The sequence below is a fragment of the Alligator mississippiensis genome, chromosome 2, assembly GCF_030867095.1.
Source record: "Alligator mississippiensis isolate rAllMis1 chromosome 2, rAllMis1, whole genome shotgun sequence".
In the NCBI taxonomy this organism is placed as follows: domain Eukaryota; kingdom Metazoa; phylum Chordata; order Crocodylia; family Alligatoridae; genus Alligator; species Alligator mississippiensis.
This window is the reverse complement of record NC_081825.1, coordinates 209,086,222-209,102,341: the sequence shown is the minus strand read 5'-3', so window position 1 is coordinate 209,102,341 and position 16,120 is coordinate 209,086,222. Positions and strand designations below refer to the sequence as shown.

The 16,120-nt window shown below is 41.7% G+C and overlaps 1 protein-coding gene across 2 annotated transcripts in view; it reads right to left on the bottom strand.

The window, feature by feature from the left end:
* Nucleotides 1-430: 430 nt before the first annotated feature.
* Nucleotides 431-16,120, bottom strand: part of BDNF (brain derived neurotrophic factor) — a 28,086-nt gene continuing 12,396 nt past the window's right edge. For both annotated transcript variants that reach the window (XM_019476630.2, XM_019476631.2), the window contains exon 2: nucleotides 431-4,541. In XM_019476630.2, the coding sequence (XP_019332175.1) occupies nucleotides 3,780-4,520 (741 nt within the window). In that variant the 5' untranslated portion in view covers nucleotides 4,521-4,541 and the 3' untranslated portion in view covers nucleotides 431-3,779. The remainder of the gene's footprint in view (nucleotides 4,542-16,120) is intronic.

Below are 16,120 nucleotides of genomic sequence, written 5' to 3'. Positions count from 1 at the left end.
CAGGTTTGTGGAAAATGATATTTGACACTCATAATGCCAACTGTCCAGCTATGAAACAGGTGGCTTTCTACCCTGCAAATGAGATTTTATTGCTAAAATAAAGTAAAAATTGTTTTAAAGCAAAGAACACACATCTTTATAGTAAAACTCCAGTTTGTTTTACATTTAGAGAAAAGTCACAAGGTTTCCCCCCAAAACCCCCAAGTTATAGATATATATATAGATATATATATATATCTATATATATACACACACACACACACACACACACACACACACACACCCCTATATATATAGATAGATATATATATTTGAAAATATATTTAACAACATAAAAAAATCTATAGTTAAACATATATTATATGCTAATTATATTACCACTTAAATATAGCTTAAATATAGCTTAATTATATTTACAATATGACGCAGATGATTTTAAGGTTTAATGCCAATTTCAGTTTTTCCCAAAAACATAAAATTATATAAATATACAATAAATATGTTACACATAGTGAATATAGAGAACAAGGCCACAGACATTGACTTACATCTGCAAGAGAGTCTTTACTTTTAACAAAGCACTAGACCTGCTGACATGCATGAAATACCTTTGTCACAGCAGCAAGACTTCAATTAAGTGACTTTTTTTTTTAAAACCTCATTTCGACTAAAACTGCCAAGCCTGTGATCATGTATGTGCTAGGTCTGGCATGCAACAGCCATGGGACTGTAGTCTAATTGCCTATTTCATTTTGCAGAAATTATAAATACCAATATTTTAGGGAATATTGTGTCACACTATATACTTGTAGAGTTTAGAATAGTTTCCTTTTGTCCCCACCTGAAATAGAAACCCTAATTAAAAAAAAATATGTTTAACTTGTTTTTAAAACATTTTAGGCCACACTTTGAAACTAGTTCAAGCGCTCAGCAACTCCACGAGTAGCTCCATTAATTTCACCTAGTAAGTATGAAAGTGACAGGATCTAGACATAGATCAATCTAGTTGTTAAGGCTCTACAAACATTTAATGACACTTCTGGCTTAAACCAGCCTGGGAGTTTTGCTTGAGTGAAAACCTGCCTGCAGGTAACTCTGGCTGATCACTAATCTTATATTCTTTCAAGCATGAATTATGCTTTATGCTTTTTTCAAATTAGATTCCTATCATTTGTCTTTCTGGTGCCAAGGTAGATAAATAATCTACTTCCTATACACTGGTTAATTTAACCCCTTCCCATTTTCTAGGCATTTGTCTTTCTAATTTTTATGGTTTGGAAAAAAGTGATGAGGCAGTAAGCCACCTAAAATGCAACTGAAATTGAATCAGTTGCTCACTGTGGATGAAATCCTGACTCTAGTAAAGGTCAATATAAAGGCTGGCGGTGGGTCAGCTGGTTTTGATTAAATAAAATCCTCCCTCCCACCCCCATCATCCTTCAGTATGTAAATTCAAAAAGTTGATCTTTTCTATTTGGGTGGGACCTTTTCCATTTCTAGTTTCCATTTAGGAGTAGGAGTACCTGAACTCTCCCAATAAGGCCTAAAATCTGAGGTCCAGGAAGTTCAGATGAAGTTGCGTGTGTTTGTGTTTTCTTATGATAGTGAAACCCCATAGCAGTTGCTAGGATGGAAAAGGTAGATGGAGAATGAAGTTATCAGTGTGCAGAGGGGGTCAACTCTGGTAGTCACTTCTGCTAATGAAGGAACAGATCCAAAGTTCATTTACTTTTAAGGAGCACTTATTAAATATCTTTGGCTGATAGGAGTGATGGTATCGGTTTATGGGATTGAGTCTACTTGTGTACCAATTAATGAGTTAGGCTAAGTATGGAACATATAATCCATGAATACCTTTCAAAGTTCCTGACACAATCCCAATCTCAAATGACTTTGATCAGAAATGCAAAAGAGTACACAAGTTTTGCCAATATGAAATTCTGGATAGAATGTTGCAAAATGTGTGCGTCTTGGCTTTGGTCATTTCTCTCTCTCAATTTCACCTACATGACTTACAACTACAGATAAAACACCTTTCTTCAGTGAACCCATTTATGCTAGTTAATCAGGTTGCTAAATTGAATTTCCCACCTTCCAGAAATCAGTGAATACAGCATAACTTTATTATACTTTGCCCATAAATACATTTCTTATCCTGTCTTGTTCTGGGAGCTCAACTTTTGAGCTTCTAACTCAAAAATACTGATGTCATACTAATTATTAGTAGGAGACTGCTGCAATTGGCTATTTGTATCTAAGTGCATTTTGTATTAGTTATCCCAGAAGTAATTTTCACTCCTGCTTTTCCTATTTTTTTCAAACCATTATATTTTCCCACTTTCATATTTGTTTACTAGATTAAAGTTGACATATACTGCCTATTAGAACTGGAACCTCTTGAGAATATTTTAGGCGTGTTAGATATTTCAAACTAGTGCAAGGCCTTTTCTGCCTCATTCCAAAGCCAATCCTCAGGAGTCCTTCTGGCCTGGATTCTAAACTTCTCTACTACTATATCTCCCAGTAACTCACGGGCCAAAGCACATTAGACATTTTCATGGTCAACAATGGAGCAATAGGTTGCACTACATATATTAATATACAGGGCAAAGCTGCTGCTCTTCCACTGAACCCATGGAGCCCAATTCAGTGCTGATTTATACTCAAGCAGCCCCACTCAAGCCAAGGCTTTGTAACTCACTACTGAACTGGGCCCATATTATCTCGTCTTGTGGCTTTCCAGCTTTTAGGGTCACTTGACTCTTTCCAAACTGTTTTATAATGAAATTTCATTTTGCTTCAACAAAACATTTGATCCAAGCACAAAAAGTCTTTTATTACATCAAGTCATTGCTCTCAACACTCTTGATATTTTCAATATGACAAGCTCCAGTTGTACGGTGAGAAGTGAAATATTTAGAGATTGCAATCAATTTCCTTCCAAAGAGAGGAAGGGGGAAAAAAAACTTCAAACACAAACAAACATTATGTAAGCAAATGCAGGTCTTTCAAAAGAAAGCCATTTAAAAAAAGAAAAAAGGAGGCAGACAGTTACACAAGTGCTGTCTTTAAGCCTGAAGTTCAGTAGCATGAAGTGGAACATCAGTATTCTTTTTCAGTTGCCTTTTTTTAATTTTTTTTTTGTCAGTAGTCTGATTTGATATTGCAAACACCTTCACAACATACAAAAAAATATTTTATCCAGAACATATGGTAATGATATTTTTCTGTCTTTTTTTCCAACTATGTGGGAATTTAAAAGTAAAAAAAAAAACAACAAAAAACAGTAAAACTATGACAACAGCACCTTGACATTGTTTTAATTCCAACGCTATCAGAAGTTAAAGCAGTAAACAGATATAATACTAACAAGAATAAAGATACTTACTGTCTAAAATGTAAACAGAATGTTTTGGTTCAATTTTTTTTCTGAAAGAGGACAGTTTATCATCAATTCACAATTGAAGCAGCATGCAATTTTATTAATTTTTTTAAATTTTTCTGTTTTCAATTCTTGGCAACGGCAACAAACCACAATGTTATTGAGGAATGTAATGCAGACTTTTTTTTTTTCTTTTTTTTAAAGTTGTGCGCAAATGACTTTTGTTCCCCTTCAGGTCATGGATATGTTCAATAAATAGACTGTGGAACCACTGTACTGTATAAACTTCAGTTATACATGCAGTCCATAAAATTATTTTTACTGAATAATTTACCCTGTTATGTATATATACAAATAGATAATTCTGTCTCAATATAATCTATGCAACATGAATCCACTATCTTCCCCTTTTAATGGTCAAAGTACATACACAGGAAGTGTCTATTCTTATAAACCGCCAGCCAACTCTCTTTTTATTATCCATGGTGAGCGCTCGCACATACGACTGGGTAGTTCGGCACTGGGAATTCCAGTGCCTCTTGTCTATACCCCTGCACCCCTCTTTTGTGTAACCCTTGGGGTTGCATTTGGTCTCATAGAAGTATTGCTTCAGTTGGCCTTTGGGTACTGGGACTTTTTCCAAGACTGTAACTGTTGCACCAGACATGTCCACTGCAGTCTTTTTTTCTGCTGCTGTTACCCACTCACTAGTACTGTCACACACACTTAGTTCCCCACGACGAGCTGGGTCAGAGTGGCGCCGGACCCTCATAGACATATTTGCAGCATCCAAGTAATTTTTGTACTCCTCAAGCAGAAAGAGCAATGGGGGTTCCAAAGGCACTTGACTGCTTAGCATAACCCGAGATGTATACAAGTCTGCATCCTTGTTTTCTTCACTGGGCTGGATGTCCTGATCCTCATCTAGAAGCTCCTCTATGACATGTTCAAAAGTGTCTGCCAGTGATGTCAGTCCCCTTGAGCCAGCATTGGACCCACTTAGGCTCTCCAGAGTCCCGTGGGTCCGAAGACCTGGGTAAGCCAAGCTGCCTTGTCCTCTGACACTTGCTTCTTTCATTGGGGCAGCTTTCATGCAACTGAAGTATGAAATAACCATAGTAAGGAAAAGGATGGTCATCACTCTTCTCACTTGGTGAAACTGTTAGGAATAGGACAAAAAAACAAAACAAAGAGGTTTAAAATGTCATAGGGGCCAAAAACTAATAACAACATGTAATTGTAAGAAAACAAAGATTTATTAATACTTCAGCTAGGGTAATCTGTTGCACATAGGTACAGATTAATGTTAACAGAGCTTTGCAATTTGTTTTATGCAACACAGGTGCTCATATGTTTATCCTGTGCTTTAGTGCTCCAACTAAACAGAAAACAATGACTAGGACACCTGGCTAGTAGGAAGTCAAAAACTCATTCCAAAGGCCCAACGTCCCTCCACAGCAAGTGCCACACCTCAGGTTATATATAGGCTTAATACTTAATGATCTTGCGTTTGTGCTGTCAGTGCAACAACAATAATTAGAAATGCTACTGTGCAACAGCACTTTAACTAATAATCTACAGTTTCAGAAATATGTGGTCTGTTATGAAGTGCCTGACTATTTTAATGATGACATACTTAGAAGTCTACAGTACGACTAGATTCTCTGAACTACTGAAACAATACTGTAACAACACTGAGAACAGGAAACCTGAGGGATTGTAGTCCCTGTCCCTACGATCGTGAACTGTATCAACAAATGACTATGCTAAATACAAGTTGTACTGACAGATCCCTCTCCAGCATCTGTTTTCGTACATGGTTATGGCTCACATGGATCAAGCAAGATTTCCTTTTTGAGTGCAGACCCACATATTTTATTCTGTGGATCAACGTAGACCATTTCATAACTCCATCTGCCAGAGGTTGGTTGCCCTTCATACATGTTAATGCAACTATGAGAAGCTGCAACTAGATTTTGAAAATGACTTCCATCCACAGAAAAAAGCCACAATTATCAGGTCTCAGTAGGCCAATTCCTTGCCTAAAAAAAGTACAAAGAAGAATACGCAACTAGGCAAAAGTACTGGAAAAATGAACATGGAAGTGTAGCAAACACATTAAAATGCTGTGTAAGTAAATAACTAGCTTGCATTATGTGAATGCTAAGGAAAAGGCATATTAGATTACAAGAAGTGATAAGGGGAGATTGAAATGGCAATAATAGAACCACTGCATTGTCATTTCCAAGAGCCAAATCATATCAGTCCTTATTTAGGCAAAACACCTGTTAAATTCAACACTGAAGTCAACTGAAGTTTTGCCTGAGACAGGATTTGACTCCAGTGCCTGATCACAGAAACTGGCATGAACTCCAAAGGCTGGATCAACCGCTGGGGCTGCTTCCACCGAGGCAACTGTTCCATCACATTTAAGTATTATGACTGTTTGGCCTGTTCATGTTTGGTTTGCTTTTCTCAGTCCAACTCAGCCCAGAGTTGGGCGCATCACCTGGACAAGGTGAGACAATTGCTCACTTGACCATTCCCCTGTCAAATATGGCAGGATGAGACACCAGGGATAAATGAAGGGATGGGTTGTTTATTTTAAAAAGCCCTCACAAGCATACAAGCTAACAAAATGTGTTCCTATCAGCACTTCAGGCAGCTTGTTGATATGTCTGTCCCCTTCCCACAGCCTTAGTTTAGCCTTTTTGAATGAAAAAAATTTCAAGGCAGGAACCATTTCTTCCTGTGTCTATGTTGTATACATTTTTAGGTGTTACTATAATAAGCCCTACAATTCCTGAGTGCCTGCTGTGCCAGAGAGACCTGTTTTTCTGACATATCTGTACTGCTACAACATCGTCCAAGTCCAACTATTATTTTTCCCCTTCCATTCCCAGCTCTCACCAGCTCTGTGCTTACTAGAAAGCAACAGCATTGTTCACATTCTTGAAGTAGCAGCTCATGGTCGTTTCAGTGCTTTTGAAGTTCATTCGGAAGTACCTCATACTTGGCAATGCACATTGGAGTAAATGCTATTTCTGCTTGCCAACAGGGTGCTATCTGAGTCTTACTTCATCTCCTACAAATATTATGTGGGAAACCAGAACTCCAAAATTCTTAAGGGGGAGAGGTAGGGGGAGCCACAAAAACAAAGAGGCTACACAAACTGAGGGCACTGCCAAGGTCTTAGGTCCCAAAACTCATTTACTGAAAGGTTATTTCCTAGATAGGAATCTAGTTGAGCACTCCCACCCCTCAGCTCAACATATCCCCCCTCTCCCAGTCATTTTTCCTGTTTGAAAAAGTGTTGTTGCAACAGTGATATATCAAAGTTCAACAATCCTGATGTCTGTGACTCACAGGAACATAGTATTTGCTGTAAATATGCAGAACGTTAATAAGATTTTGCAGATAGATGATGTTTTCCATCCTTGGTTCTCAAAGTGTTTTGGAAAGACAGATAAGCTTATTAATATAAAACATACTTGCTGAGGAATGAGCAGTTCATACTGATACTATGATACTATCATACTGATACTATGTTTACATTGAGGAATTGAGACATTGAAAAAAGTATCAGTGGATATTTTTGAAAAAATCCTACCTTTGTGACTTGCCCAAGGTCACATAAGTCAACAGGAGAACTAGGAACTGAATGCAAATCTCATGGCTCCAATTCAAGTGCTTGGTATCACCATTAATGATAATTTGTATTACTGTAGTACCCAGAGGTCCCAGTCAGTATCACTGTTTAATTATATCGGGTGCTGTCCAAGCATGAAATAGAAGTTGGTTTCCTACTCTGTGGTTTTTATAGTACTGTAGAGGCAAAGCAAAGAAGTGTGCAAAAGGAAGGGACGAGGCTGAGTGCATCGTGAAAACAAGGTTGCACAAGTTAGCTAAGGGTACAGTTGGGATGTACCAAAGTTTGCTTTAAAACTAGGCAAGTGAACAAATGATATAATGAATCCCTAACAGACCACCTATTTAGCTGTTCTTTTTAGGCACTTACTGTAGACCAGTGGTTCTCAAACTTTTTTTTCACAGACCGCTTGAAAATTGCTGAGGGTCTCAGCGGACCACTTAAACTTGTTTTTGTTCTACAAAGCAAAGCACACAACTCATTTTAATATCAGTAGTCTTAACTTACAAGTACAGAAATTCTCTAGTATTCTGCAACCATTCTGCAGACCACCTGAATGGAACTCGTGGACCAGCGGTGGTCCGCGGACCACAGTTTGAGAACCTCTGCTGTAGACCTCATTGTAGCAATGTGTCTTAAGAAGTGATTTGACATAACAGGGTAATAGTTACGTAAGTTGATTTGGGGAAGGTATTCCACATATGAGAGATTAGTGTGGAAAGGAAGCATTGAAAGTGCATGTGGGAGAAGCAAAGAAACTGTCTTGATTTTCTAGTTTCTAGATATTATCTACCACTTGGCCACTGATCCAGCAAGTTGAGCAGTATTCATTATGTAATGCTTCAAAGTTAACCTCCTCCCTCTATACATTATTGCAAGAAAAAATGACTTTAAGGGTAGCACCCCAAAGGTGCTCCTACATTTCCAGAGGCACATAATGATTGTATACATACAGATTTATTCCTGTAAAAGATAACCAAACCTTGGCTTTCTCCCTGCCTATTGTAGCACCTTGGCTCTGCAGCGATCAAAACAGTGAAGCTATATGTGTACAAGTTGTCTAAAAGTAGATTTCACATATGGAAAGCTTTAGGAGAGTGAATTTTGGAAGGTAAAATTTCAAACTCCCCTTTAAATTAACTATGGATGAATTGTCACTGTATTTATAATATCTGGAAAGACACTTCTGTATACCTTGAGGGAGAACATGCAAAGGAAAGACTTTTTACCATGTGTGCATTCTTTGTAACAGCATTTTGGCAAAGAAAATGTGTTCAAATGTGCTAATGGGAAACCCTTTAAACACATATAACACATCTTCATCTTGGGGGAAGAGACAGGTTACAGTGGAACCAGTTGCATAAAGTGTGCTAAAATGAGGTCATGATGGAATACAATTGTTAAATCTGAATTCATGGATAAAAACCTTTGCTACTTTGAACATAGCACTGCAACTTGACTGAAGAATGCAAGGTTCTTATCTCCCATAATGAGTCAGTATAAAACACTTGGTATCCAAATGCAAAGTTTCAAAGGGTCACTGGAGACAACTAATGTTTGCATGTACATTTTCAGTTCCTTCTATTTCTCCCCCCTTCCCCCCCCCAACTATTAAACTTTTGTTATACCAATATACTAAAGATTAATAAAGCTCCTGCTTGGCCCATTACAATGTATGTCTAATAAACCCAGATATTTAATATAGACTACGCGTGCCCTTCTGCTTGCTAATCAGCTACTGGATCACGAGTCAGAGATAGGCAAAAGAAAGGGAGCTGCATTTGTCTATTTTCTCCATTTACTCTACTGGTGGGATTTCTAGACTTCCTTTATCCCTGTATCTCTGTGGTTGGGGGAATATCATCACCCTAAGGGGTGAGGTACTTTCTGTTGCATAAGGGGAATGCTTGAAAGCTTACAAATAACTGTTTATGCCATTCCAAGGCTTTTCACTTAGGCAAACAGTTAAAAGTCTGCTAGGAAGTAATTGCAGGATACCTTTTTCTAGAGAAAGCAGTGGCATCTCTGGTATTCTGTCAACTTCGGGGCCAGAACCTCTAACTGGCTTGGTGAAAAGCCAGTGTCCTGGAAGATATAGGCACTTCATTTTTTCCCCCTTCCCATGCCAGAGCCTTCCTTTGTCTGCATTTCATGTTGGAAAGGAAGTTATTGTCCTGGATGACCAATCTGAACATGATGCCTGATCCTGCTAGGAGTGCTACCACCTCTTTCCATAGCCTATGCTGGAAATGTTTTGCTGGACTGGAACACGAGATTGACAAAACATGTCAGTGCTTTAGAGAGGCCAAAAAGGAGATGAGGTCTCCAAAGTCTTACGTGTTCTACATACACATACTAAAAGGATCCCTGCTTAAATAGTTGTGATAAAGGACTTGTGCAATTTGAGTCACAGAAATTAAGACTCAGGTCCACCAAATGAATGATTTAGAAGTCCAAAGTGGGCTTTGGAAACATATATGCACCTAAGTCTACAAGTGTGATCCTCAAAGCACACCCCCTAACCTTTTAGCCCCCTAGGTACCTAGGGTACCTGTACACAAGCACAGAGGCTGCTCCAATGCTTTGTAATTACAGCAAATCGGAGCAGACTCAATTAACTGAGTCTGCTGGAGCATGGTAATAACAGTGCTTCAGCAGCCTCCCGTGTATTGTGTATCAGCATCCATCCCCAGGTTTAAAAAAGGTGGTGGGATGCTTGAACTAAAGCTTGTTGAATGAACTTTAGTTCAAGTGCCCCCACCTCCATTTTGAAGTATGGGGATGCTGATACACGAGATGCTCTGGCACTTTAATTAGAGGGGCTCTCAGAGCCTCTAAAGGCCAATTATAGATGCCCAAGTATTGCCTAGTAAAGCTCCCTGGGCACTTAAGGTTTTGCTCCTGCACATGCCCAGAACTGCCACTATCTTGATTTGGCTGAGTTGATCAGCACCCACCTCATGACTAGCCCAAGGTACTCCTCAAGCTAATATTTCTGTTCCTATCTTATAGCAAAGATCTGATTCAATGGGTGTAGTCAGAGCACACCAAACACAGCATGATTAAACTCTGTGTAGAACAGTAACTTTTATTCATAAACATGGCCAAAGAAGATGCCTACCTCTTATTTTTTTTTAAATATATACAACAGCTCAGTGGTGATGACACTCGTGCAAGAAGTTGGAATCTTGTTTCATTGGCCTAAATGGGTTCAAACATGCCCTCTGTTTCCCAAGACAGCATCCTGCCTACCTGGCTATTGGCTGTTCTGAGACAGAGCTACCTCCCAGGCCTCCCGTCACATCCGTGGCATAAAGAATTCAAGGTTCACTGGGCCAGAGGGCACACAACTGGTTCAGTGATTAGTGCATTCATCTGGGAGAGGGGAGTTCTGGTTCAGATCCCTGTTCCAAGGTCTTTTACATGAAACAGTTCTTGCATGAACAACTGGTGCCTCCCGCAACTGGGGACTGCCTGCAGCTGCCACTAGCGGTGTCGACAGCAAGGAGGGCGAGTGGCAGATAGTGAGTGGGGACCACCTGCACCCACTAGCAGCCGTGTCAGCAGTGAGGGTGGGGGGGCCAGCAACCGCCCACAAAAGCTGAGGGTGGCTTATCTCAGGTGGGGCACATGCCTCCCTGTGCCACCCCTACATGTTGCCTATGAGTTCTTGGATAAAATACATCCAAATGCCCACTTTGCAGATCAGGCCCCAACATTATGCACAATGCCTCTGGCAGAACTAGGAACTGAACCCACTTCCTGTTTAATTAGGGTTCCATTGACTTGACTCTAGAAACAGCCTCCATCATCTAGCATATAACAGTAAGGCAGAAGCAGCAGGAGAACAAGTGTCACATACTGTGCATCAGATCACAGAAAAACCTGACTAGATTTGCACTAGCCACATAACAGAAGCAAGAGCAGCCATCAATGGCAAGATGACCTGGCAAATGCAGACCATGCAAATTATCCTGAAGTTAACTACATATCTACAGAATTCCCTCAAAAGAATGAGGATTTGCATTTAATGAGACTTCACTGAAGTATAAAATAAGATAATTATACATTTATAACAGAAGTCTAAAAAGATGAACAGATCTTGTTTGCAGCAGAGACTGAGGGCCAAATCCCATTTCATCTTCAGTGCCTAAGTGTTTGGCACAGAGCTGCATACATAGGCCCTTATGCATAATTAGGGATTCAGCACTGCTTGCACTAGGCCTACTGCTCAAGGGTGGATCCAAAGGGGGTGTGGGTGTGGTGGCATGGTTGCACCCCCCTGTTTCCACAGGGTAACTCAGAGGCTCCTGTTCCCTGAAGCCCTGGATCCCCTGAAGAATCCCAAGTGCAACAGGAGCAGCAGCTGGGGGCTTTAAAGTGCCCAAAGCAGGGGGACCTTAAGTCCCCCCAAACAGTACCTGGGGACTTTTAATCCCCCCCCCCCCCCCCAAAATTCCTCCCTGAATCACACCCTCCCTTCCCCTCTGTCTTCAGTAGCACCTTCCCTCCCCTCCCATCCTTCCTTCTACTCACTTACCCCTTTGGGTGCAGGAAAGGGAGACCCACCCACTTCTGCCAGTGTCCTTGACTGACCCAAGGGCAGGCAGAGCCCCAAAACCACTCCTGCCTTGCTCCAGTCAGGACTGCAGAGAGCAGCTGTGTAGACAGCCAGGCTTGGCTAGGGACAGCAGCAGCTATAAGACTGTGTGTGGGGGGTCCCCCTCCCTGCTTGTTCCCCCCAGGAGGTTCTTCTCAGCCCAGAAGCTGATGCAGGGAGTGGGGGGGGGGGGGGAAATCAGCTATTAATGCTGTCCTTGGTTTCTCACATAGCTGCTCCCTGCTGGAGTGGTACAGGAGTGGCCAGGACAGCAGCGGTGGTGGTGGGTGAGTCTCCCCCTTCTGAGCCTGGAGGCATAAATTGGGGGTGGAAAGGGGAAGGGAGGGATAGGAGTGAAGGGAAGGTGCCACTGAGAAAGAGGAAGATAAGAAATACTGAGAGTAGGGCAGGGGATGGGGAGAGGGGGAGATTTTTATCTGATACAGGGACTTAAAGTCCTCGGCTGCTGCTCCTGCAGCAAGGTGTTCCTGCCCTGGTGGAGGGGGGTAAAGCTGAGAGCATAGTGGGGTGCAGCCCACTATATAACATTGGTTGCTGCTTCTGCACCCCACTTTTCAGACTCCTCAATCTGCCTATGCTACTGAGCATATGTAGTATGGTTATGCTGTGGCTGGGCAGTTGCCCACGGGAAGATAAAATTGCCCAGTTATTTTCATACACTTAGGCAAGTCCTGAAATTTTAATTGGAAAGGCACCCTCTCACTGATTAGCTTAATGTGATCTCGTGAGCGAGAGAGCCAGGTTCTCTGCTCCTCTCATTCACAGCGAGCTTGAACCTGAATCTCATTTCACAGCAAAGTGTTCTGAACACTAGGTCACATGCCAGACATTGTCCAGACTTGCAGCATTTCTCAACCTGTAGGTCATGACCCAAAAGTGGGTTGCAAGACTATACGAAAGGGTTGCAAACAAACTTTGAAAATGGATCAACAAACTTTAAAACTGGATTCTCATTTAAAGGAGAAGAGTGGGAAACCATGGCCTTTCCCTTGTAGGCTGCTTGCCCCCCCCACTCCACACCTCTCCCACCCATGGCCGACTGGTGCCACCTTAGTCAGGGCAGACACATACCCCACCCCCAGCAAACAGTGAGCGACAGGGAGGGGTCCCCCTGCAGCCAATCTCACTGACCAGGAAGCGGCCACGGCGCTTTATCCAGCACTCCCACTCCCCGGCTGGTGCTCACAAGGGAGCCACCAGAACTTCTGCCTGCACACCCCTCCCCCCACCCCGGCCTGTCACCTAAGCAGGGAGCATGGCCTGTCAGGGGGTACACCAGCGCTCTCAGGGGGTGCTTGTACACCCCCATGCACCCCCTACACATCACCACTGCTCCCACGCCACACACTGGGAGGCTGAGGCCTTGGGGCAGCAGGTCAAGAGTGAGGGGCAGGACTGGCCATTTATGTTTGCAAGTGAGTCCTGGAACAAGAAAGGTTGAGAGCCAGTGGTCCAGAGCACTCACTAGCCCTTCTCCTGAAGTTGGCCCACTGGTCAGCCAAGAAATGGAGATATGTGGGGCCAGGAGAAACACTACAAATCAGATGGTATGCAGCTCAGTGAAATCACAGGAGTATATGGAAGTAGGGCTGGAAGAGATCTTACCAAACAGCTGCTCCCTGCAGCCCTAGCTGGAGTGGTTCAGGAATGGTTAGGATCTAGCAGGGGGCTGCCCTTACTTAAGGCAGGATCATGCAGGACTAAACTATCCAAATCAAATATCTATCCAATCTGCTCTTGAAAATTTCCAGAGCTGGAAGTCTCACAACTTCTCTAGGTAGCCTGCTCCAATACTTGGCCACCCTCCTAGTCTGAAAAATTCCTCCTAATGTCCAACCTAAATTCCCTCTGCTGCAACTTGAGTCTATTGCTCCTAGTCCTGTGCCTTACGGCCACAGGAAAAAGCATGTCTCCGTTGCCCTGCAGGTACTTGAAGATTGTTATCAAATCCCCCCTCAGTTTTCTCTTCTCCAAACTACAGGGTGGTTCTTTGAGCCTTTCCTCATAATTAGGCTTCCCTATTATTGTTGTTGCTCTCTGCTGGATTTTTGTGGACCGTCCATGTGATTCTTGAAGTGTGGGCCCCAAAACTGAATACAGTACTCCTCATCAAAATGCTGAATACTGCAGAAGAATCACTTCCCTTGATTGCACGTGTCGCTCATTAATACAACCCAATATAATGGCCTTTTTGCAACCAAGCACGCTATTGGCTCATAGTCAGCTTATGATCTGCTGTAACTCCTAGGTTATTCTCTGCAGTACTGCAGTCATTCCCCAGTCTCTATTTGTGTATGGGTGGATGCTACCCTAGAAGGGGGTAGGGCGTAGGTTCTACACATCATCCTTTCTTCCAATGGTGTAAAAGTTTTCCGAGTGCTGTTTATCCATTTTATTCCATGGATATGAAATTCAAGGTGTGGTGGACCAGATTCAGGAGCAGGGCTGTGGAGAGATTTAGGCAGTACCTAGGTTCCCCTGGTCTCTGGGAGCTTTTTGTTGTGAAGCAGGTTCAACTCCCCTCTGGACTTCTGTTCCTTAGGCCCTGCCCACTAGGCTACTGAACTAAAAAGTGGGAGGGTTGTCCTCCCCTCTCAGGCTATTCCTTTACAGGGAGGAATGAACTCCAAAATTGTGTAAGTACCAAAAACAGTGGTTATATACATACTACATAGGTACATGAAGAGTAAATAGAACTTGGCCCCTGGTAAATAGTTGTGCATAAGGATATTGTTCCAACAATTTCAATAAAAGGCTTCTATGTTTATGAAAATGAGGATGAAGAAGTAAGTTAATCAGCGAATGGATAAATTAGGCCTTAATTTTCTTTAAATTTATCAGGAAAGCATTGAAGTGGTAGATAAGATTAGAAGCAAGAAGATATTCAGGACCTTTTCTTTTTCCTCCAAGAGGTTCAGTTCGCAACGTATTATTGTATGGCACAAGAATAGGTTGCTGCTCCATGTGTGAACAGATATTAAAGAGGGACGCATGTCAGCACATGATTTGCAAAAACTAAATGTACTGAGAACAAATAGTATTAACCTTTAAACACATGCATAACTGGATGTTTGACGCATTTACATTACCCTGAGGGCTATATATGCATCCAACTCTATAATTATTTTTTATTACTGAAAACAAAACAAAAAACCACACACGACATAGCTTAATGAATTTGTGTGTTGCTTGACATAAAGAAAAAAATCTATTTTTATTTTATTCCCATACTGGTATTCCCTCAGAATTAGGTAGCCATTTTAGAAAACCTGACACAGCCAGAATCATTTTAAAATTTTATCTGAAGAGAAGTTACAAGAAAATTTCAGATTGGGTTAGGAACTGTGGCTTTTAAAATGTTCTATTGTCTTGCACTGTCATAACATAGCCACTGTTCAACAATATATACAGCAGATATACCCAAATTGGATCTTAAATAGTATTACCTATTCAGGGTACTATATATGGTTATTGTAAGCTTCTAGACAGGGGTTTGATAAGAGTTCTCTCCTCTAAGAAAGAGGTGTGAATTGTCACATCCCTTTCCAACAGTTAGGAGAGAGGGAAGTGAAAGACTGAGCCTTAAAAAACTACTAAATAATTGTACCATGACATCACCCTTCTGACCTTACACCGAAATATTTGCTTGCTAGTTTGCTGAGAGTTCCTGCTCCCTATATATCCGGGGGTTGAGAAACGTAAGCATGGGTTGCAGATGGGGAGACCACTGCCCCAAAAATTCAGTAAAGGAAAGGCCAGGCATTCTAACAAGACAAAGACAAAGCATTCTTCCAATGACCACCAATGCCTGCAGCTTTCTTAAGTCTAAGGAATGAGAAGCTCCCAAGAAGCACCTCCATAGGGTGGACCCAAGAGCATAGGTGCCAACTTCATGGGTGCTCCAGGGCTTAAGCACCCACCAAAACAACTAGTTGGTGCTCAGCACCCACAAGCCATGTTAGGTGAACCAGGTTGAAGTAATGTACTGCCTCTTCTGGGCATGTGTGGGGCTTGGCACAGGAATGCAAAAAAAAAAAAAGCACCCAGTGGCACCCAGTTGACGCTAATGTCCAAGAGGTCCATTCTCCCCAAACGTGCAGGTACAAACAGCACAGAAGGAAGCAGCATATGAAACTGAATAAACATCAGGCCATCTTCTAAAGCCCAGTGATGCAAGAAATTCATGTTTGCATTTCTGTGTTGATATCCATTGGAAGGGAATGTTTTGGTATGGTGGCATTAAAAATGGCTTAGCTCACCATACAATTCTTCAAGCTTTGTACAATACCTGGCACAATGAAGAATCAATATAGATTAGGTCCTATGGGCATAACAGAGGATAAATAACATAACAAAGAATAAAAAGATCAACACAAGCTTTCCAAGAAGTGTTCAGGTTAAGAAGGAGCCAGGAATGCAACACTCAACCCAAATGGAATTATTCAGAAAGAAGAGCATGCCAACTAGG